The sequence below is a fragment of the Chanodichthys erythropterus genome, chromosome 1 (assembly GCF_024489055.1).
Source record: "Chanodichthys erythropterus isolate Z2021 chromosome 1, ASM2448905v1, whole genome shotgun sequence".
In the NCBI taxonomy this organism is placed as follows: domain Eukaryota; kingdom Metazoa; phylum Chordata; class Actinopteri; order Cypriniformes; family Xenocyprididae; genus Chanodichthys; species Chanodichthys erythropterus.
In genome coordinates, this window is record NC_090221.1 from 37,985,513 (window position 1) to 38,010,219 (window position 24,707).

The 24,707-nt window shown below is 38.1% G+C and overlaps 1 protein-coding gene across 1 annotated transcript; it reads right to left on the reverse strand.

Annotated features, from left to right (window-relative positions):
* Nucleotides 1-850: 850 nt before the first annotated feature.
* Nucleotides 851-2,570, reverse strand: LOC137019088 (uncharacterized). The gene is made up of 2 exons (XM_067384125.1): nucleotides 2,425-2,570; nucleotides 851-2,044 (listed from the first exon to the last, which is right to left on the reverse strand). Exon 2 carries the CDS (start codon nucleotides 1,948-1,950, stop codon nucleotides 1,060-1,062), a length of 891 nt encoding a protein of 296 aa, XP_067240226.1. The 5' UTR covers nucleotides 1,951-2,044; nucleotides 2,425-2,570; the 3' UTR covers nucleotides 851-1,059.
* Nucleotides 2,571-24,707: the final 22,137 nt, after the last annotated feature.

Below are 24,707 nucleotides of genomic sequence, written 5' to 3' on the forward strand. Positions count from 1 at the left end.
GGAATGACTCACTGTATGTCATTTCCATGTACTGAACTCTTGTTATTCAACTATGCTGAGATAAATTCAATTTTCAGTTCTGTGGCACCTTTAAGTCAAGGCATAAGATTATTCCAAGTTCTGTCATGAAACTCTAGGTGGCGCAGGTCTCTAGATCTTTCACTCATTTGGTAGCGATGACATCATTATCTACATAGCGCAGCTGATTGATTGGTTGCTGTTGCATCTGCGGCCAATGAGCTGCAGCTCAACATTCAAATATTCAAATATGGCTGTGTTGCTGTTAGCAGTCTTCAGAAAGCATGTGAAATCAACATCTAAGATAAGTGCTCACTCTTTTACTCATTTATCTGACGTTTTCCTGTGAAACCATCATACTTTTTTGGAGTTCACACCAAATAAGGCAATTTATAATATTGAATTTCTTTAGCAGTGAATTCATTAGTATGTGTTTTTCTTCGTATTGTTTTCTCCTGTCACTATCTCTCTTACCTCGTATCTAGCACAATATTTTTGTTTTAGATAATTTTCTGTTATTGTGTTTTAGCTTAATTTGCGTGTGTAATCGTGCATTTGTATTTTTGTTTTGTATTGTTTTAGTATTTGATTTTTTTGTGTGTGTGTTTATAAAAGATGCTTGTTTTTGTTTTTATTGTGACTTTTTAACATTCTGTCAAGGGTCTACAGATGAAAAATAGCATTTTCACCTAATTCTGCCAAATTTACAGCCATGTCTATTAATGTGCATTGCCCCTGTAAACAAATAAACTAAACTAAAGTAAATGTAATGAGGGGACGGTGCATACAGTATGATGTATAGATGAGACCAAAAACCTCTCCAAAGCGTTCATTGTAATTAAAGTTGACTTTATTTCATAATTCATTTCAACATAAACTCAGAGGCCAAATGAAATGTGTGGTTGAGTGTAGTACAACAGCCACAGTCACAATGTGCTTTAAAGATTGACATTAAAATCAGATATGCTTATAGCTGCAATATAAGATCTACCACTGAGATAACTGAAGAAGATCCTGTGATGGCAGCATGATTCAGTTATTTTACTTGTAGGCCATGTATATTTCCCAGCCATTATTGCCCTCATTCAGATTTTTCTTGATAAAGTTGATATCAGCATTCTGATACTCAATCCATGCCTTAGAGTAGATCAGCAGAACCATGGCCTGGATCTGCGATTCACATCCCTCTTTCTTGTACCATAGGAAAACAAATTTTCCATCGGTTCCTGTATTGAGATCAACACTGAGCTTTTTATAGCCTTCGTCCTGAAGCTTTGATTCCTCCTGGTGGGAGGTGGATATGTTGAGATCAGTGAGAGCCTTTTTATTATCAGTTGTGCGGCAATACCAGAGGAAGACGTTGTGTTTTCCACCAGCGCCCCGATTGGTGTCTTCACACACACGAGTGTAGCCCAGTTCAAACATGTGCTTGTCAGAAGTGAAGTCAACAGTTGCTGCGATCTCTTGTATGTAGCTGGTCTTCTCTCTCTTCACCCACAGGTAGATGAAGTTTCCTCGTACATTACGGTTCAGATCACAGCCCAGTCTCTCCCAGCCACCTTTCAGAAGAGCTGGTTCTTCGGTGGCATCTATGGTTACAGCGAGGTCCACAATAGGAATGTCATATTCAGTGCTGCCGCAGAAGAACCAGAGGAAGATGAAATCTCCAGCAGCTCCTGCATTCAGATCCCTGTTGACCACCTCATACCCAGCATCAACCAGACCAGATTTCATCTTGTCAGTGAATGAGAACTCGATCCTGGTCACAGGTCTGTTGCCACACTCTTTCTTGTAACAAAGAAGGACCCGGTTTCCACCAGCACCTTCATTGAGGTTAACATTGATGAGGTGATAACCTTGAGCTCTGAGATTATCCTCTTCGTCCTTACAGGTGGAGATTTTGAGCTTGGTTATTGGCTGTCCACTTGCCATTTTGTTTTCTTCTGTAGGGTTAGGGTTAGGGTTAGGGTTAACCCTAACCCTAACCCTACCTGTCTTTGTGGTGCTGAAGAAGTAGGTTAAAATTCTGAACAAACCAAACCAAAACAAAAAACAAACAGACACAAAAACTGTAGTTAATTAGTGCTTTTGTTATATGATTAGGAATTTATTTACATTTTGTAGTTTTCATTTTATTTATAGTCTGACATGCATGTAATTTTATTTATTGGCTCAACAATCTTTATATGAAATAACATGTTTTTAGATTTAATGTTATAAGCACTTCAAAAGTATTAATGCAATGACAACATTTACTCAACATTATTAGGCATTATGTATTTTTATTTAAAATGTTAAATTTATTAAACTTTAATACTTAGATTTTAAATTAGAAGTCGTCTAATTGTTAAATGGTTGTTGTCAAGTTGTCTAGATTTTCTCCAGATGAATAAATCATCACCTCACCAGAAGATGTTGTAGAAGACGCTGCTGTTTCACTGATGATCGCAGAAGAGATCTTTGAAGAACCTTCACAGGACTCTCTCTTATATAGTCCTCTCAGCTGCTCCACCCAACACAAACCGGTTAGTTTACTTTTGAGGTGCTGAAGAATGTTTCATGTTTAATCTTTATTAAACAATCTTTAATTTAATCAGTAATGTTTGCTGGAAACTTATCGTGTCTGGTTAGGACACAGTGTCATAGTAAATTGTGCGATAAAATTCCAGCGGACATTAAATAAAGCTTGTAAACAGCACCTGAGATTGTCATTATCATACATTTTTGTACAATTAACAATTGTTCTTTCCACCCCCACACTGCCAGTTTATCAGTTTCCTCACTCCCCTTTGGCATTGATTTGATTTGCCCTGGAAATTCATTTTTCAATAATTCTTCTTCAGAAGGTTCTTTAAAGATCTGTTGTGCTGTCGTCGGTGAAACAACAGTGTCTTCTTCCACACACACATTGCATTAATACTTTTGAAGTGCTTGTAACATTAGATTTAAAAACATGTTATTTCATAACAAAAAGATTGGCGAGCCAAGAAATAAAATTATATGCATGTCATACTTTATAAATACAATGATAACTACAAAATGTATAGATGTATATTCAATATGTGTAACATACAGATGTATATTGAATATGTATAACATGTATAAATGTTTTCACTTGAATCAAGTTTATTTTTCGGACCCCATTTTCTTTTATGTTTTAAGCAAAAACTCGCTTAATTCTGATACATTTTAAAAGTCAATCCTTTCTTGTCTTCAGGAGACTATTTGTTTGTTACATGAGTGAGGAGCACACGCGTTTAGTTCCCAAGGGAATAAACGTATTGTGAGGATTTCTCTATGAAAAGCTCAATTCGCGCCATCCCTATTCTTGAGGGATGTGGGACGCGCATTTGGGTGGAATACTGTCGACTCTTCGAGCAACCTGAATGTGCTTGGTATGATGCATTCACGAGCCTGACTGCAAGAGACAGGTATGGAGCTTTTTTCCTCTCCTGAGGGATAGTAGTTAGTGTTTGCACGAGCATGTTCAGCTCTAGAGAGGGTTAAGGCACTCATAGCGATGCATTCGTTACTGTTCTCGAATGATTATTTTCAGAACAACAGTATCTATGTTTGAACGATGCGGTCGCAGTATGGGTCCCACCTCGGCTTGATTCTCCTGAGGGATGATAGCTGAGCACTCCGTTGTGCGGGTCATTATGTTGAATTGGGATTAAGCGCAGGGGTTGTAGGCAGAGCAGGGAAGAGTTTAACAGGAAGTTTCCCTTTTTGGCTCCTCTTCTTGGCTCATTTAATACTTTTGCTGCTATGCATGTAACCAGCTCTGAGGAATTAGAGACAGAAGTTACTTCCGGTTCAACGCTGCTCAACGCTGCTGCCTGTCTGCTGTCTGACCTACGCTCGGAGCTTCGTGGAGTTTATCCTAAATCCTTCTCTTTATTCCTATTCACATAATATAACTTTCTTATTTTCACTAGATTACTTAACCTATTGCATAGTATTACTAAACGGAACGATTTATTACTAGCAATCCACCAGCGTAATCACCTAGTGTTAGCCATAGCCCGCTAGCCTGCTAGCTACCGTCTACTTTCTTTTTTCCTTTAAACCAACCTTCCTTGTCGATTGAATGGCGAATTTATCCGATGTATGTTATTCTGATCTGTCCTCGCCAGATCGGGAAGCTGTGGAGACGTTGCTGCCCGGCATTCACCGCGAGGCACAGCATCCCGCACATCACCCTCGCCCCAGGCACCGGCAAGCGACAGAGACATCCAGCCAGCGAGTCCCGTGTGCATTGCAGTTTTTCGGACGGCGTTCATCAAACACACGGTCAGTCATGTCCGACGATTATCATGTGTAGTAAATGCAACATGTACAGCTTAGCTCTTTCTGTCAGCAGTGAGACTTACACATGTGATAAATGCAGGGATATTGTCAGGCTGACAGAGAGAATCTCAGAATTAGAGACACGCATCCAAACTTTAATTGAGGATAGTGAGAATGAAAGTGTGTGAACTCGCAAATTCAATGTCAGCAGAAGTAATTTGTTCTGGCCCTCTTCCTGTTCGTCGGAGTGATGAGATAGTTAGCAGGTTATCATCACTCAATGGCTGGCTGTCTAAGTGGTGTGCGCAGAATAATATAGGTTTCATAGACAATTGGAAAAGCTTTTGGGGCAGACCTGATCTGTTGAAAAGAGATGGTATTCATCCCTCCCAGGATGGTGCTGCTCTTCTATCTAGAAATTTGGCAAATAGTCTTAGAGCTGAAACATGACAAACCAGGGCCCAGATCAGGACGCAGACAAACTGGCTAAACCGACCGTCTGCTAGCCGCCTCACGTCACAGAACTCAGATAATTCACAGCACATAGAAACACTTTCACCTAGATATTATCACATAGAGACTGTGTCTGTACCTCAAACTAGTAAATACAAAAAACTTCCGAAACCTTTTAAGGGTAAAAATTTAATTGATGTTCAAAAAATGAAAATCACACATAAATCAGATAAACAAATGATAAAGCTTGGGTTACTGAATATTAGATCTATTTCTTCAAAAGCACTTATTGTAAATGAAATTATCACAGACAATAAACTAGACTTGCTGTGTTTGACAGAAACCTGGCTAAAACCAGACGATTACATTACTTTAAATGAATCTAGTCCTCAAGGTTATGATTATCGACACAATCCTCGACAGAAAGGCAAAGGGGGAGGTGTTGCTGTAATTTATAGTAATATATTCAGAATCACTCAAAAGAATTTCAAATATAATTCCTTTGAAGTGATGGTGCTTTATGTAACATTATGTAAGTTGACATTTGTGCTGGCTACTGTATACAGGCCACCAGGGCACCATACTGACTTTATCAAAGAATTTTCTGATTTTCTATCAGAGTTAGTACTGGCAAGTACTTGTTGTTGGTGATTTTAATATCCATGTAGATAATAATAAAGACGCATTTGGATTGGCATTTGCAGACATTTTAAACTCTATTGGAGTTAGACAACACGTGTCAGGACCCACTCATTGTCGTAATCATACCCTAGATCTAATACTGTCGCATGGAATTGATATTGATGCTGTTGAAATTCTAGAGCAGAGTGATGATATATCAGATCATTATCTAGTCTCGTGTATAATACAATTAGCCAAGGCTGCAAAACCACCACCCGGCCATAAATATTGTAGAACCATCACGTCTACCACTAAAGATTGCTTTATAAATAATCTCCCAGAGCAGTTTCATCGCCTTAGTATACCTGACAACTTAGAAGAACTCGATGCTGCAACAGAAACTATTGGCTCTCTCTTTTCCAGCACATTAGATGCAGTCGCTCCTTTACGTCTAAAGAAGATTAAGGAAACTAATCCAACGCCGTGGTATGATGAGCACACTCGGGCTCTAAAACGAGCTGTTAGAAAAGCTGAACGTAGTTGGAAGAAAACAAAACTAGAAGTTTTTCGCCTTTCGTGGAAAGAAAAAATGATTGAGTACAGAACGGCTATAAGAAATGCTAGATCTACTTATTTTTCAAATCTCTTAATAGAAAACAAACATAATCCTAGGTATTTATTTGACACAGTGGCTAAATTAACTAGAAACAGAGATTCAACTGCTGACGTTTCCATAGAGCACAGCAGTAATGACTTTATGAACTTCTTTACTTGCAAGATTGATAATATTAGAGAGAAAATTATAAACATGCAACCGTCTACAGTTTCACTTCAGACAGTGCACTGTAGTGTCCCTGAGGTAAAACTAGAATCATTCGCCGCTATAGCAGAGGAAGAATTATCTAAACTTATCAAATCATCAAAATCAACAACATGTATGTTAGACCCAATGCCGACTAAACTACTGAAAGAAATGCTTCCAGAGGTCGTAGGTCCACTTCTTGATATAATTAATTCATCCTTAACACTAGGATACGTGCCAAAAACCTTTAAGCAGGCTATTATCAAACCTCTTATTAAAAAACCTCAACTAGATCCGAGAGATTTAGTAAATTACAGGCCAATCTCGAATCTACCTTTTCTGTCAAAGATACTAGAAAAGGCAGTCTCAACACAACTGTGTTCCTTTTTAGAAAGAAATGGAATCTGTGAGGATTTCCAGTCAGGATTTAGAACAAACCATAGTACTGAGACTGCTCTCGTTAGAGTTACAAACGATCTACTCTTATCATCCGATCGTGGCTGTATTTCTCTATTAGTGTTATTAGATCTCAGTGCTGCTTTTGACACTATCGATCGCAACATTCTTCTAAAAAGACTTGAAAACTATATTGGCATTAGTGGAATTGCTTTGGCATGGTTCAAATCGTACTTATCTGACCGTTATCAGTCTGTAGTAGTTAATGAAGAGATGTCGTATCGATCACAGGTTAAATATGGGGTACCACAAGGCTCAGTATTAGGACCGTTGCTTTTCACTCTGTACATGCTGCCCTTAGGAGAGATAATTAGGAAGCATGGTGTTAGTTTTCACTGCTACGCTTACGATACTCCGCTCTATATTTCCTCGCGCCCTGACGAAAACTACAAATTCACAAAACTAACAGAATGCATAGCTGATATTAAAAACTGGATGACAAGAAATTTCTTATTATTAAATTCAGAAAAAACTGATATCCTAATCTTTAGACCAAAAACTTCCTCACGAAAAAACCTTGAATACTCTCTAACACTTGACGGGTGCTCCATTAAACCTTCGTCCTCAGTTAGGAACCTGGGTGTGCTCTTTGATACCAATCTTTCATTTGAAAGTCATGTTTCTAGTATCTGTAAAACCGCCTTCTTCCATCTAAAAAATATATCTAAATTACGACATATGCTCTCAATGACAAATGCGGAACAGTTGGTTCATGCATTCATGACCTCAAGACTAGATTATTGTAACGCTCTACTGGGTGGTTGTTCTGCTCGGCTTTTAAACAGACTACAGTTGGTCCAAAATGCAGCAGCTAGAGTTCTTACTAGAACCAGAAAGTATGATCATATTAGCCCAGTTCTGTCAACATTACATTGGCTCCCTATTAAACATCGTATAGATTTTAAAATCTTGCTACTTACTTATAAAGCTCTAAATGGTTTAGCTCCCCAGTATCTAAGTGAGCTCTTGGTGCATTATAGTCCTTCACGTTTATTGCGATCTCAGAATTCAGGCCAGTTGATAATACCCAGAATATCAAAATCAACTGAAGGCGGCAGATCCTTTTCCTATTTAGCACCTAAACTCTGGAACAATATTCCTAGCATTGTTCGGGAAGCAAACACACTCTGTCAGTTTAAATCTAGACTAAAAACACATCTCTTTGCTCTTGCATACACATAACACATTATCAATACATTAACATTTTTCAAATCCGTTAAAGGATTGTTACGCTGCAATATTTAGGTCGGCCGGAACCGAGAACATTTCCTATAACACTAGATATATTATAGAGATATAGAGGCATCTCCGCTAATATCTGTCTCTCTGCTTATCCTGAGGTTTGCCTGGTGCTGGATTCAGGCCGTATCCAGATCAGATGGAGAACCTGTGTCTGGACCTGACTACAACGTAGCCCAGGAGACAATGGGCCTACAGACCCAGTTCTGGCTGCATCTATAATTCAGATATTTAATCCCTGTATCCGCTTACATATATTTATATATAATCTATTTTTAATCTCTATAATAAAAATGTATAATTCAGATTTTGATCTCCATATCCATTTACGTATATTATATATATCTTCCAAGGGGTTTTTTCCCTCCTAGGACTTTTTTCCCAGTGCTAGCATGCTGGGTTTTTCTCCTAGGGGTTTTTTTCCACCCCTGGGAGTCAGCCGACATTGGCTTAATGTAGCACCATTATGTTACATATTACCACGCTTGGTTGTACAGCTTATTTTTAACCACTTCCCTTTTTCTGTGGTTCTAATATGTAAAGCTGCTTTGAACAATTACCAATTTTAAAAGCGCTATATAAATAAATTTGACTTGACTTGACTTGAGAAGATTGTAATTGTTATTAACATAACAATTCAGAGTTATGGAAGACAAACTTATGGAAGTTCTCTCCTTCAACTCACAGTTGCTATCCTAGTGGAGCTTTGAGGAATGGAGGCCTCAAAGACAACTCTCTAGCGAGAGGAAGCCTAACAACACTCCCAGCAGCCAAAGAGGCTAACAGAAAGCTGTTGGGGATAAACAGTTTAGGACCCTTGACCAGATATGTCGAATGAAAGACCCGGAGTCAAAGTTTATAAAAAATAATTAATTGAAAAATTTAATGAAGAATAGTTTGCAGTTTCATTGTTTGTTGGGTCTCGCAGGGGCATGCTTGCAGGGAAGCATGCTGTCTACCTGAGCTCTGAGGACGGAGGCCTCAGCATAACTCTCTAAAGCAAGAAGCAGCCTAACAACATTCTAGGCTCAGAACAGCTAACAAAGGAAGCTTACAGAAAGCTTAACAACTTGATACTGCTATCCAGGTGGAGATCTGTTATCCATAGGAGTGTTTGGGCAGTTATGTCCAGACAGAAATGCTTTCCATAACTCCTTCTATAATTGTGTCTTCCATAACTCCTAATTGTTATATTAATAACAATTACTCTCTGCAAGCCTCCTTGCAAGATATCCTGAGCATAGGGAGTGGTTAGGTCTCCTCTCTATTTACAGAATCGTCATACTGAGGCCTCCGTTCCTAGAGCTCGGCTAAGGTTTGATAAGTTGTTAGGCTCTCTGTGAGCGTTGATGGGCTTCCTCTCGCTAGAGAGAGTTATCCTTATTGAGGCCTCTGCTTGGGTTAGGGTTCTAAGGTTACACATGTAACCATGGTTCCCTGAGAATCATTCTCAAAAATGTTGAGGCCTTCAAGCACATGCGTAAAAAGATTTTTTACTTTATAGAGTACCCCTGGGATGACGTGTTTTTGTAGGCCAACCCGGAAGTTAGTGGCGCACAGATTCCCTCGATTGAAAGCCTGTGCATTTTTCCCATTGACTTTTGGAAAATCGCAGAAAATAAGCTCTGTGTTTGACAAAGGGTTATGACACTTACACGTTTTGTCTATCAAGATAATCTTTACAAAAAACACAATATTTATACATTTTGAAGCCTAAATAAAGTGGTCAGATATAAAAGGCTAACAGTAGGCTATAAACGGACTACAGCACACCATGGGCGTGGATCAACGTCACCACCACCAAACGTCCTCACACTTCATTTAGAAAACAACTTTATTTAAAAACATGCTCGCTGATTATGATCTGTGCTGTTATGAATACTTATCCACTTTTTCATGAGAAATGCTGTCCAAATGTCCCGCCAAAGGAAGTAGTCCCTTTTAGCAATTTGTTAGCAACCGCCGATTTTAAGACACAGTAAAGGTTTAAAAAATCACAAGTGGGTTATAACTGGTGTGTTTTATGTCATACATCAAAACGTCAGAGTATTTAGACGCTTTGTTAACCACAGACCTTATTTCAGGTGATTTAGCAAAAGCCCATTAAAAAAAAAAACAGACTTTACGGCGTTGGAACCGGAAGTCCTAAATGCTAACTCACTTCCAGATTATGCCAACAAAAATGCGTCATCCTTGAGGTACTCTATTTAGCAAGCCTGTAACCATTTACAGCCGGACAATCACCTCATGGTCTCAGTCGGCTCTTGAAAGCTCATTCCCATCAGCTCTTTATCAATAATCTCCTTCTCCTCAGGGACTTGTCCCCTGGCATAGTTGCTTGTCACATTGAAAAACAAGCCATCCTAGGAAAGCGTTTTTCTGGTGAGTGGTATAGAGGAGCATTTTTGGGTCAGACTGCTGTCCTTCTCACAGGTCATCCCCCCTAAATGATGCTGCTGGCCTCACAGACATCCTGCTCAATCCTCATACCCATCTCACATAAACACCTCCCTTAAGGGTAGATGCCCAGTGGCGGCGGTAACCCCCTGCCTTAGGTTGTCCTCTGTCTGGCCAAAGAGGATCTTACCCGTCATTGAGAAATCACCTCGTGCTCACTGGTTACCGCTCTTCCCCATTCCAGACCTTTGACAGTCTTCTTCACCAGAATCAGGTGTTTTCTGGAGCTTAAGGAAGTTGCATTCGAGAGTCACCAGAGCCATTGGACTGCCTGATAGTGTTAAAACATGGAGACAGGTTAATGACAGCATCATCATATCATATCAGTGCTGAGATTATTCTCAGTGAATTCAATTCTCACAGCTGTCCATTCAGTGCAGTGTTCTGCTACATCTGTAACTGGAGCCATTAGCCCTGCACATGGTGGTGACAAAGATCAGACAAAAAAAGTTACTGGTCATAGAAAGAATTCATCAGAATAGTCACTTCTATCATTCAAGGTCTATATTACCATTTTAAAGAACTCTTTATACTCATTAAAGGGGTACTTCACACCCTGAAAAGATGAATGTGCGTTTAAAATTGGTCATTTATGTAGTAGAAATGTGAAATTATTTTTGAATTTGGAGCTTTCTAGACTGAGAAAAGGCAGAAAATGTATTTTTGACTAATGTGGATGAAAGACAACAACTCCCAGAATGCACTTGTTTTGCTGCCCTTGTGAGGCCACGCCCAAACCACGCCTATCGGTTACAGGCGGCATTACAAGGAAAATTCAAACAACTAGGCTTGCTTTGTTACATATTAATTCTATAAATCGTGAGTTAGTTCATATTTTTACAGCGAAATGGTGCTAAATAAAGGCTGAAACAAATTCCTGCAAAATCAGTTACAAGTAAACAGTGCCGTGGATATTCCGTATCATAGCAACAAAGCGTCTAAATGGAAAAAACCGCTGCACTGCAGAAGCGCTCTCAAGCGCTCACAGACAGGCGTTTTAAGCAGATCGCTTAACGTTTTCAGCTGGCTAAAAACGCTCTGGTGGACACACAGCCTAAGCGTATTCGCCTAGAGGTAAGACTCGCTGATACTAGCTTCTAATTCTGATAACACAGTAGCTTATATGTGTTGTTGTAGGTAGCAGTGAAACTGCAAACTTAGCAAAGTAACGTTAGATAGACAATTACATATAAGTTGCATATAAGTTGAATGTTATCAAAGTAAAACCACTGTTCTGTAAAACTGAGTTAGTCTATTTATCTATTTATGCTAACGTTACCACAAAAGCCTGTTGCTGTATTGGTTGAAATGACTGTAGAGACCGATAAAATTGCGAGATGAACCACTGATGTAGTGCAGACTATAACAAATAATGTTAATTACTGTAAGCTTAAAAATATAATTGACACCCGCTTTTGATAAAATCTTCTATCTATGTCCGTGAGTAACCTCAAACGCGCATATGTATGGGCGTGACGAAAAAATGCGGAACTACCCGCTATTACTGGCTGTAGTTTTAAGCCTCTGGCCAAAAAAATTTTACAGAATAAAAATGCATAAATCTCTCATCTCGGGCTGATATGAAGGGGGAAAGCACGGTAATTTGAAAATACTAGTGGTATTCTACTAATACAAAGCTTAATGCTAAATCCTGAAGTATCCCTTTAAGTTTTACTTTGACACATTTAACAACAAATGGCTTTCTTTATGGCAATCATTTCTTTTAACATCTCTGTGTCCATGATGTTCAGCTGAGACACTTTGCTTCACTATAAATAGCTTGTTATCAATTATGACACAAGCTCAGATAGCAGCTTTCAGCTGACTTTGAAGGAAAGAGAGAAACTCTTGAGGCATTCAGGACTGGTACACTGCATTTTCATAAACTTGTAACATCAAACTTTACCTAGATCTTTTAACTCTGGCCCAGTTTAAGACTTTGCCAGAATTGACATTTGTTTTCAAATAAACATCTTTGTTTCTATTTTTCATTTACCCACATATCAGGACATTTAGAAATTACAAACTTCCGATCAGGTCGAGTCTCTGTGACAGTGGCAGTCTCATTTTTGCCATTTAAACCCGTCTATGTCACTTTGACCATCAAAAACCAAATATTTAGAAATTAGAGGTCCCACATCATTTAGTTATTCACATTCACAGTAGTGAAGTACTCATCACAAGAAAACATACTTGAGACTGTTACATATTTTATATAAATATTTTTCTATAAAGTGAAACATTCTTTCAGAAGATCCAATCATCCCTATTTTCATCCTTTACTTTTTATATATTTTTGGTAACACATGTTTTGGATTCATTCACTATAGTTTTACATTAACCTGTTTTTGTCCATTTAATATAAAACTTTTTATTATAGATTTCCCTTCAAAAGGAATTCCTTAAGATTACAATCTTTTGACCTTACTGTTATCTCTTGTTCTTTCTTTGTCTGTAGCCAGTCAAGTTGTTGTTTAACTTTCCAATCAGAATCAAAACCCTGACTAATTATTTTTCTTAATAATCTCCGTCTTTGAAATGAGGGCTTCAGAGCAGAGTTGCTTACAGCGTTTTGCTCTCTTCCATCTCATTATCTGTATCGGGACTGATCAAGTTACTCAAATTGTCAGCCATATCTTAGTCAAAGTTAATACTCACCTGAAATAGATGGAGGCGGCGATCTTTGAAAAACACAGCTTTGGCTTCTACTTGATGAAACTGCAAAGTATCCTCCAAACCCACAGTTACATACTGGTCCAAGCCAATGAGGGTCACAAAATTTCATTCTAGATGCATCCCAGGCAAACAAGAAACTCTAGATCTATTTTTTTATTTTGTAATTAACTAATAGCTTAATCCCTAACTGTCTGAATCACTAAGTTCCCGAACTTAGTGATTCAGACAGTTAGGGATTAAGCTATTTTTTGTTTTATTGAGCAAGCCTGTAACTATTTACAGCCAATACAGACAATTTACCATAGAAAATATAAGGTTTTTAAAGCTTTTTAACAGTTCTCAAGGTTGAACCAAAATCCTAGGACTAGTTCACCAAAGTTTTTAAATAATCTCCAATATTTAATGAACATTTCACTGGACAGAGGCGGTCCTAGAGGCAAAGTTGCTCAGACATGATTTTCGACATATGTCATTGTCCTCATAGACAATCATGGCACCTCGGACAAAGACATTGCATGCCCATTTTCAAGTCGATCAGACTAACGGTGAAGTAGTTATAGCCATTTTCAACTTTTTCCCACCAAGTGGCCAGTCGCCACATCCTTTTTCACTTGAGTACAGAATGAGCTCTTACATAAGTGTGCTGAGTTTGGCGAAAATATCTAATTTCATTCACAAGCTATAGCCATTTTCGTAAAAGTGGCTCCGGTCACTTCAAACCACTTGATCCTTGCGCTACAGGTTATAAAAATATAATAATACACTTATATAATAAAACACTTTTTATGCACTTTCTCTTGACCAGTTTGTGTCTTAAACTGATTAACACAAATTCACAAACACACACACTGCAAAAAAAAAATAAAAAATTGTACTTTTCCAGTACAAATATCTAAAGATTCTTAAATCAAAGATACATTATTGGAGAAGCAAAATTAAAGTTAAAAATGTATCAGAATGAAGTGTGTTTGTGCTTAAAACAAGAAGAAATATGGGGTCAAAAAAATTTAATTTGAAGTGAAAACGATATACATTTTTTTTTAACACAAATGTATTATTATTATTATTATTTATTTGTTTGTTTGTTTGTTTGTTTTTGCACAATTTTTACATACAAGATCAGGGAAATGAAGTATAGTTGTATCTCTTACAATGAATAATCATAACGACAAAAAACAGAAAACAGAAATATCCTGGGTTTGCATACATCAATATGTAATTACAAAGAAAAAGAAGCAAGGACAAGGTTACGCAAGTCACATCTTTAAATAAATCGTCATAATGCATCAAAATTTTGCACTTTTTTTTTTATTTATAAGTCTAAGGGATCAAATAGAAGAGTTAAATTCAGCAAGAAAAAGAGGAAACTTAAATGATACTTAAGCCAGCTTTGTTTGTGAATGAAGAATTTTGCATGAGATAAAGAAGTTAACAACATATTGAAGTGGCGCAGCTTTGAGTTTCATAATAAAAGATAACTTCTTTAAAGATGAAGGTGTGGGTCACATTTGTAGGTAAAAACATAAGAACTTAAATCAGCCCAAAATGTATTGTTTAAATTACAATCAGAAAAATAAATGGCAGCTGTTTCTTCAACAAAACCACAAAAAGAGCAAGTTTTATCAATATCAGAATATTTAGAAATGGATGAGTTAACAGGATAGATTTTATGAAGGATTTTATAATGAATTTCCTTAACTTATGAGAGAAGGAAACTTACTAGACAAGAAGTTACACTTCAATAGTAAAGACAGGACACCAAGATTGATACAAATTATTAATAATTATTATTCCAGTAGAAACGGTGACGTCAGCGTGACGTGGATCACCTGCAGCGGAACTGAAACGTGCGACGGTAGCGTGGAACACTGAACTGAGTCAGAATAACCGAGTATTGATGATGATTACTAGTTCTGACAGGAAACTGTTTAATCTATACCCGCAGTCTCTAGAAGAGTGATGAACACTTTAACTAGCAAACATCTACATGCTCAAAACTAAGAGTAACTCAAACACGACCAAAATGCTCTTTACCAAACCTTATGACGGAGCTGTGAGGATTATTGAAGGTAAGAATCGGTTTCTGTTTCTTCATTAGAGACTGCTGGACTGAGAAACGACTGAAGTTACCTCAGAAATATTCATGAGCGTCAGATTTCAGTGATTCTCTGTCAGACCAGCAGAGGGCGCCACCACACCTCCGCATTCTGCTCTTCATTATTAGGGGCCAACCCCTATTGTAATTGTACGTTTTCCCTTTTATTATTATTCTTCCTCCTGAATGGGAGTCTATGGCAGCCCTATCAACAGAACATGAGAAAATATTGACATTTGGCACAATTGTAGAGATCCTCATGAATAGTGATTGGACCTAATTTGGAGTCTCTAGATCCAACTCTATAGCGCCACCACCAGTTCAAAAATTCAACATTCTAAAGGTTATAACATTTGAACCGTTTGTCCTAGAAAAATAAAATTTAGTACATCTAATTTGGCTCTTCATGTTGATGCTATTCAACTTCTTACATTAAGTCTCCGCCCATTACAGTAGTGGCCATTTTGAAAAGTACAGTATTCAGTTTTTTTGCTGCTCCTCCTTCAAATTTTGTCAAATTTTGTCCAATCTTTGATCAGATGATCTTTGGACCGAACCGCATAGAAATTACTGAACAGAATTTTTTTCCCTATGGGTAAAATAAAAGTTATGATGTCATGAAGTTAACGAGGTCGACCCAAAATTGCTATAGAGGCTGTATCTCGGCCAAACTTTGAGCAATTGAAACAAAAGTTGGTATGCTTCATCAGGACCATGATCTGAGGGAACAATCCAAATTTGGGAACAGCACCACCTACAGTTTATGAGATCTGGAAAATTGCTATTTTGGCCAATAACTTTTGAACACTTAGAAAATATTAGAAAATCAAGATCTTGGTGTCTGTGGATTCCTTGGGCCATACCGAATCCGAGTATATAGAATTTGTCAACATCGGATGAAAAGCATGTCCGCCATTTAGAATACCACAGATCATTAAAACCCATCACATCATTTACCAAACTATAATACGCAAATTCTGTTTTCAGTCTACCAGCTACTAATTTCATGAACATCACTTCAGCATTAATACTATGAAGCTGTAACCCTTGATTTTTCCTGGTTTTCCATATTGCCAATTTTGCAGTTCCTATTAAATAGTTTAAAAGACACATCTTCCTTGTTCTGAGAATTCTTCACCAAAAGCTTGAAACAATCTATTAAGAACATCAAAAAGACCTTCCAACCTTTTACATTTTAAAAACAAATGTTCCAAATTCTCTTCTTCTCCACAAAACCTACATCCCACCCCTACTGCTGTGTTCAGGTGCGCCACATGCTTATTCATTGCAATTGCTCCATGAATAATTCTCCATTGTAGATCCGCTGTTCTTTTCTCTACTGGAGATTTATACAAAGTTCTCCATCTATCTCTGACCAGAAATTCTGGCTTCAACAAACCTGGCCACCTTGAGATCTTTTGTCCTCTGAGCGAAACTTGATGTAAAACTTTAACTGTAATGTTATATACAGCTTTCTTTGATGCATTTTCAAACAAGTCAAGTTGTGGAGTTTCAAAAGATAAAATCGAACCTGCCGATTCATCCTCTTGTCGTTCGGCAACGACAGCAGTAACACTTATTTTTGGAAAATCCTGCTCATTTCTTATATCTGGTGGAAAAGCTTGTCCAATGTTCTTCCTATAGCCACTTGGTAATGCATTAAGAATTTCTTCTTCCAGCTTTTCCGTCAAGCGTGAGGACTTTAAACCTGTTACTTCCTTCAGGTTTCCACTGATTCCCATCGGTCATTATTCAAAAGTTGCCCCAGCTTCAGAATGCCATGTCTTTGTAAACATGCACGCACGCTTACAGACGACAAAAGTCTTGTCTGAATCATAGGATTGAAAAACAACGGCTCCTCTCGTATCCAACTTCCAGATTCATTAATATCTTTCCACTTTAAAAACAGTTTTCCAAGAGTGCAACATTGACTGATAAAAGGATGTAACCTCAGACAGGTTCACTTTTTCCAGTTCGAGTAAAAACAGATGTCTATCTAATTTAAGACTCTGTGCTTTCCTTCTACAGCGCTGAGTGTAAATGGTGTCCATGGAGGGGAGGTTAGAGCCAATGACCCTCTCAGCAAATTTAATGATTTCCTTTTTTAGTCCTAGAAACTCAGTCCGTTCCACCTCAATCCCCTTGATAGTTAGAGGCTGTAGGGGAGGAGGTCTTCTCCTAAAGTCCAGAATAAGTTCCTTCGTTTTATCAATGTTAAGAACAAGATCATTGTCCTCCCCATAGACAGTGACCCTGTGAACCATATCCCTATATGATGACTCATTACCGCTTGGACCGAGGATGGTTGTATCATCTGCATATTTAATGACTATGTTATTATTAGGGAAGTCTTAGGAAGTCTGTTATCCAATTACAGGTGGACGTTGGTACTCCCAGTTCCATCATTTTGCCGGACAGCTTCATTGGCCGGATCGTGTTAAAAAGGCGGAACTGTAGTCCAAGAACAATACTCGTACATAGGTATTATGATTGTCCAAGTGCTGTAAAATATAGTGAAGTGCCAGTGCCACCGCATCATCCACTGATCTGTTCGAGCGGTAGGCAAACTGAAGAGGGTCTACTGGTGCTGGAACCACAGAATTGATGTGCTGTAAGACCAACTTCTCCATGCACTTCATGGCGACTGATGTGGACCTCGTATCTGGCATGCTTATACTCCATGTCATCACCTGACTGAAGGCTATACTCCGTTTTTTTTTTATTTTGATGCGCACATCCGCATTAAACCAGGGCTTCTGATTTGGGAGAACTCTAATAGTTCTGGAAGGAATGCAGATGGAAGTACACCATTCAATGTAGCTGCTAACAGTGTCTGTATATTCGTGGATATTCTCTAAAAATGTTCATATCTGTGGCCTCCAAACAGCCCTGCAGTTCCTCCAAAGCGGTATCAGTCCACATATTCACAGTTCTTACTGTGTCTGGATCCGCTTTAAGCCTTCTGATGTAAATGGGCTGAAGTAGAATTGCAAGATGATCACATTTCCCAAAATGTGGCTTGGACACAGCAGTATACGCATTTCTAATGTTGCTATAGCATTTATCCAGAGTCCGATTTCCACATTTTCAGAACATGACTGTGATATTACCATGTTGTCGGTGCTTCAGGATTGTTTGACGAGGATAGCCGTTCCACCCCGCGAGTTTTACCGCATTCCGTTTCGCTGCGGTCAGCTCTGTAAACAGTATAGCCTGCCGGTGTTATGGCTTCATCGGGAATCCTCTGTCCAAGCCACGTTTCACAGAAGCATAAAACGGAACAGTCCTTAAAGTACCTTTGAGTAGCCATCCGACAAAAAAGTTCATCCATCTTGTTTACTAAGGACTGAACATTGGCAAAAAGTATGATCGGAAGAGTTAGCCGGCCTTTGCTAACCAGTCGACGGAGTCTTCGTCCCCCTCCTCCCCGCCTCCCACGCTTCCGTGTCGACCTCCCACTGCCGGGAAATCCCCCTGTTGTGGCTGGCCTGGCATCGCTCCAGCGTGGAGATGTAACTCCGGGAAGGAGTCGAGAATATTTATGTTGATATAACCTCTATAATTCAATTCTCCTAATTGTAACAAAGTCACTCTATCATACTTAATATGAGCTCTAACATATCTCACGTGAAAGGACATGAACGACACTATCAATACAAAATATAGGTAAAACTTGACTCGGAGAGCTACGCTGTGTCGCACACAAAGGAGCGCCATCTTGTTTAACTTACTTTAACTTACTATACTCTCTAATAATACTTCATATAAGTCATTTCCTAGTATATTCCAAAACGTTTGATAAAACTCTGCTGGCAGTCCATCAATTCCTGGAGAACGGCCATTTGATAGTTGTCTCATTGCTTCAGTGATCTCCTGAAATGTAATTAGTCCATCCAAAGGTTTTTTCTGTTCATTTGTCAGTTTTGGTCACTCAGCAAATCAGAAACACATTCAGGATCACAAGTCTCAGCATCATACAAGTCCGTATAAAAATTAGCTGCCAGTTTCCTTATTTCTACTGGGTCAGAAGTTGTGGCCCCATCAGTCCGACGAAGATGATACATTTGCTTTTGGTGGACACTTTTCTTTTCAAGATTAAAAAAATATGAGGAAGGAGCATCCATATCTTTAATAGAGCACATTCTTGCCCTTATTAATGCTCCTTTCACTTGTTCTTGTTATAATGAACCAAGTTCTTTCTTTTTATTCAAATGTTCATTTTGTACTTTTCCATCATTATTATTATTGTTCACAAAAATATTCTCCAAAGCTTGTATATCCCTTTGAAGTTTTTGTATCGCTGCTTTCAACATAGAAGTAGAATGTGAACTATAATTTTGACAAAAGATCCTTATATTTGCTTTACCAACCTCCCACCACATGTGCAAATCTTCAAAAGAAACCTTTTTTAACTTCCAGTCATTCCAAAAAAATTTAAAGTTTTCACAAAATAAAGCATCTTGTAATAATTTAATATTAAAATGCCAAAAATAATTTGGTTTTGAAATTTTCTTCATATTCAAAACAAATAATATCAAATGATGGTCTGAAAACCCAGCAGGTAAAATAGAAACATCCATAATTTTATTATTCCATTCTTTACCTAAATAAAATCTATCTAATCTAGCTCCACTAACCCTATTATTAGATGCTTTAAGCCAGGTATACTGTTTAATTCCTATATTTCTTCTTCTCCAAATATCTATTAATTCAAATTCTTTTAAATTTTTTGACAGTACAACACTTGATTCATGATGGTGTTCTTCTCCATTTCTATCAACAATAAAGTCAATAGTGCAATTCCAGTCACCTCCAATAATAGTACAAAACTTATCAATTTTCTGAATAGCATTCCTTAACTTTAAAAAGTACTTCACACGCTCTGGTCCATTATTGGATGCATATACATTTATCAATATGAACACAGATCCCTCATATTCCATCTTTACCAGCAATATTCTTCCTTTTTCAATTTCTTCTACAACCAAAATATTGACATTCATTTCTTTAGAAAACAGAATGGCTCTGCCAGCACTTGTATTTGTCCCGTGACTTAAAACACGTTTTCCTTCCCACCATCTACTCCAATCAGATTCATTATCTAAACTAGTATGCGTTTCTTGTAAAGGCATCTTTACACAGAAAAAGTGACACAGAAACCAACTCTGAAGCGGCATAAAATCACAAAAATTGTAAACACAGACTGTTTAATGCTCATCTGAAGCGGCATAATTGCATTTACACAGGAATTAAAATTGCAGGAAAAAAAGTTTTAAACGTAAGTATTTCAAAACTAACAGTTTTAACAAAATTAATTTAAAAATAATTAAATAATAAACAATGAAATATAACTCAAAAAAAAAAAAAAAAAATTTAAAGTAGTAAACTGGAACGATGCAACAAGAAATGATTCATTATTACACCGGGTAGTTCACAACAGGATTAAATGAGGTCGAACATTATTATTTTATTTTTTTTTTAAAGAGACAGAAACAACAAATGATGCTAGCATTTGCATGTATCAGGCAGCAGCAGATCACCAGACCATCGTGTGTGGGTGAAATATCGTCCTCAAGGAGATGATTTTTGAGGTTGTTGTAGCTTGTTGTCTAGGTTACTATGATTGGAAGTAGCTGCATTTGTGTTTTAACAACGTTTAGCTCACGAGTTATTAATCCGGGAAGCTCGAATCTGTGAATATATTGCCAACTGAACTGCTTGGCATAACCACTGACTGCATTTCTTCATTTTTGAGTCCAACAAGTTCAAACTCTATGAGCCGCGCATTATTTGTGTGCATTATTATGTATGTTACTAACTGAAACACGACTGCCAGCCAGCGGGACATTAAAGAGGAAGTGTTTGTCCGAGCTCACAGCAAGGGAACGATTATAACTTTGGGAACGCAAAAGTTTTGCGTGGGAACGCAAACATCTTTGTGAGGCAATGCAAAAGATTTAAAAAAAAAAAAATAATAATAATTCCTCCCATCCCAAATTTTTTTCCACCACCATGTAAAATTTCCTTCCTTCCCATTTTTTTTTTCTACTACCATGTCCCTTTAGGGGCTCCATACTTAGGGTGACCAGATGAGATTGGCTGAAATTCGGGACGGGGGTGGGGGGGTGGGGATGGGGGGTTTCTATGATATTAGACTGCGTAGCCTATAATAAAAGATAATGAATTTCAAACCTGAACCAAACATATTTTTATTCAAAGATCAACAGTCTGTCATTAGTCTTTAGTCTGCCACAAAAAAAAACATTAAAATCATGATCTCAAATGTCATTGTGAAAAGAAAAAAAAACAATGACTGTTGCAAGTAACAGTGCGTAAATCAGACCTTTCTGTATAGCCTAACGCTAATAAGCTTAAACGAAAATAACAAAATAATTGTGTAGTGAAGTATTTTTTGTACACAGTGCCGCGAACAATCAATCAATCCTTCACGCGTACATCACTGTCCTCCTTGTGGCTGCAGCAACTTGCGCTCTCTTCATCAAGGCTTAAAACAAAAATGGCATGCATATCTAAGTTCGCGCCTAGTCGCCTACGGTATTTTTTTTAGAACTTAGAAAAAAGATGCTGCAGCCAATGAGCAGCCGGCGGGGGCTGGGTGCAGGACAACTCAACCTCCGCAGACAGTTTTTAACATTTATCAGACAATAACTACTCAAGATTTTGCTTTAGTATAATTTTTGGGACAATTAGGGCCAGATTCGGGATTCGGGACAACAGTTTAGTTTTCGGGACTGTCCTGAATTTTTCAGGACGGGACAATACTGAACTTGAATCTTTCTGAGGAGATCTGCTAGCTTGTTTACACAGAGCGCACGCTAGTCTGACAGGAGGATGGCTGGACCAGTCGCGTGCCTGTCAGTCGAAACGGGGCTTCCCATTGATAAAAATCAGCGTTTATGTCAGTGTGTTTACATTTCTATACTTTTTGATGAATTATATACAACGTGTAACACCATATTTGGAGAGCAGAGATAATGACGTTTCAGGGGATACCGGGAAATGCTCATAAGTGACGAGAGGAGTTGAGAAGTTCATTTCCAGCGAATGATTTTTAGTAAAACCATGTCAAATTTAATAGCCATTTAAATACCTTTACTCTATTATCTGGACTACGAAACTTTGGGAGATTATTTTTGAAAGTCTGTTCTTTGAAATTAGCTTTAAAAAAATTTTCATTTTTTCATTGTTTTTCCACATTATCGGCCCATATCTTAAAATAGAACATTGCGACTTCCGACTAATTTCACCAGAGCGGGTCACATTTGGTCTAGAATTTTTATAGGGGTTGTCTGAAGCTTAGTTCAGACTGCACGATTTTCAAAGTAGTCGGGTCACTGTTCTTTTCACACTGCATGACTATCTTGGCCAGCATTCAGTCGCTGCTGTCTTCAAACTGCACGATGGATCGGCGACAGAAGGTTTCACACTGCATGACTTTACATGAGGAAGAATCGCCGACAACACTGTGTCTGGCACGCAAAAACTACATTTCACAACCAAACACACGCGAGATGTGACAAGGAAACAACGCGATATCACCTGAGTTCTCACATGAGACTGTGTTTATTGTAGCCCGCAAGAAGCTTGCAATATGAATTGCCTGTGCGCTGATTTGCAGTGAAAACAAGAAAAAGAAAAGAAGTATATAGAGGAGGAAATGGTTGGGGTGACTGTGTATTGTCAAATCAAATCAAATCAAATTTATTTATATAGCGCTTTTACAATTGGTAATTGTTTCAAAGCAGCTTTACATATTAGAAGCACAGAAAAAAGGGAAGTGGTTAAAAATAAGATGTAAAAAAAAAAAAACCCTAGGAGAAAAACCCAGCGTGCTAGCACTGGGAAAAAAGTCCTAGGAGGGAAAAAACCCCTTGGAAGATATATATATGTAAATGTATATGGAGATCAAAATCTGAATTGTACATTTTTATTATAGAGATTAAAAATAGATTATATATAAATATATGTAAGCGGATACGGGGATTAAAAATCTGAATTATAGATGCAGCCAGAACTGGGTCTGTAGGCCCATTGTCTCCTGGGCTACGTTGTAGTCAGGTCCAGACGCAGGTTCTCCATCTGATCTGGATACGGGCTGGATCCAGCACCCGGCAAACCTCAGGATAAGCAGAGAGACAGATATTAGCGGAGATGCCATTCTTATTCTGATGTACAGGTATATCTAGTGTTATAGGAAATGTTCTCGGTTCCGGCCGACCTAATTATTGCAGCGTAACAATCCTTTAACGGATTTGAAAAATGTTAATGTATTGATAATGTGTTATGTGTATGCAAGAGCAAAGAGATGTGTTTTTAGTCTAGATTTAAACTGACAGAGTGTGTCTGCTTCCCGAACAATGCTAGGAAGATTGTTCCAGAGTTTAGGTGCTAAATAGGAAAAGGATCTGCCGCCTTCAGTTGATTTTGATATTCTGGGTATTATCAACTGGCCTGAATTCTGAGATCGCAATAAACGTGAAGGACTATAATGCATTAAGAGCTCACTTAGGTACTGGGGAGCTAAACCATTTAGAGCTTTATAAGTAAGTAGCAAGATTTTAAAATCTATACGATGTTTAATAGGGAGCCAATGTAATGTTGACAGAACTGGGCTAATATGGTCATACTTTCTGGTTCTAGTAAGAACTCTAGCTGCCGCATTTTGGACCAACTGTAGTTTGTTTAAAAGCCGAGCAGAACAACCACCCAGTAGAGCGTTACAGTAATCTAGTCTTGAGGTCATGAATGCATGAACCAACTGTTCCGCATTTGTCATTGAGAGCATATGTCGTAATTTAGATATATTTTTTAGATGGAAGAAGGCGGTTTTACAGATACTAGAAACATGACTTTCAAATGAAAGATTGGTATCAAAGAGCACACCCAGGTTCCTAACTGAGGACGAAGGTTTAATGGAGCACCCGTCAAGTGTTAGAGAGTATTCAAGGTTTTTTCGTGAGGAAGTTTTTGGTCCAAAGATTAGGATATCAGTTTTTTCTGAATTTAATAATAAGAAATTTCTTGTCATCCAGTTTTTAATGTCAGCTATGCATTCTGTTAGTTTTGTGAATTTGTAGGTTTCGTCAGGGCGCGAGGAAATATAGAGCTGAGTATCGTCAGCGTAGCAGTGAAAACTAACACCATGCTTCCTAATTATCTCTCCTAAGGGCAGCATGTACAGAGTGAAAAGCAACGGTCCTAGTACTGAGCCTTGTGGTACCCCATATTTAACCTGTGTGTTCTGCAACGAGAGTTGGAGGTAAATACATAACTTTTCAATGTGCTGCTGTTGCGGATGGTCAAGCAAATGTTTGTGCTTTTGGTTCTGTTTGATAGAATTGTAATGTTTATGTGTACGAAGCCATGCTTGTTGATATTGTGGTCTATAACTCCCCGCTGCTCTGTATCTTGCTCTCTCATTGGCTGTCAGTCATTGCCGATGTAGTTTTCAGTCAGAACACTTTTCACACAGCAGCCAAATAGCATACCAAATATCTCACGGGCGTTGGCAACTCGTCGGTGATTCTGTCAGATCACGTCTTTGCTCATTCACACTGCATGATTGTCACTCGAGTGACA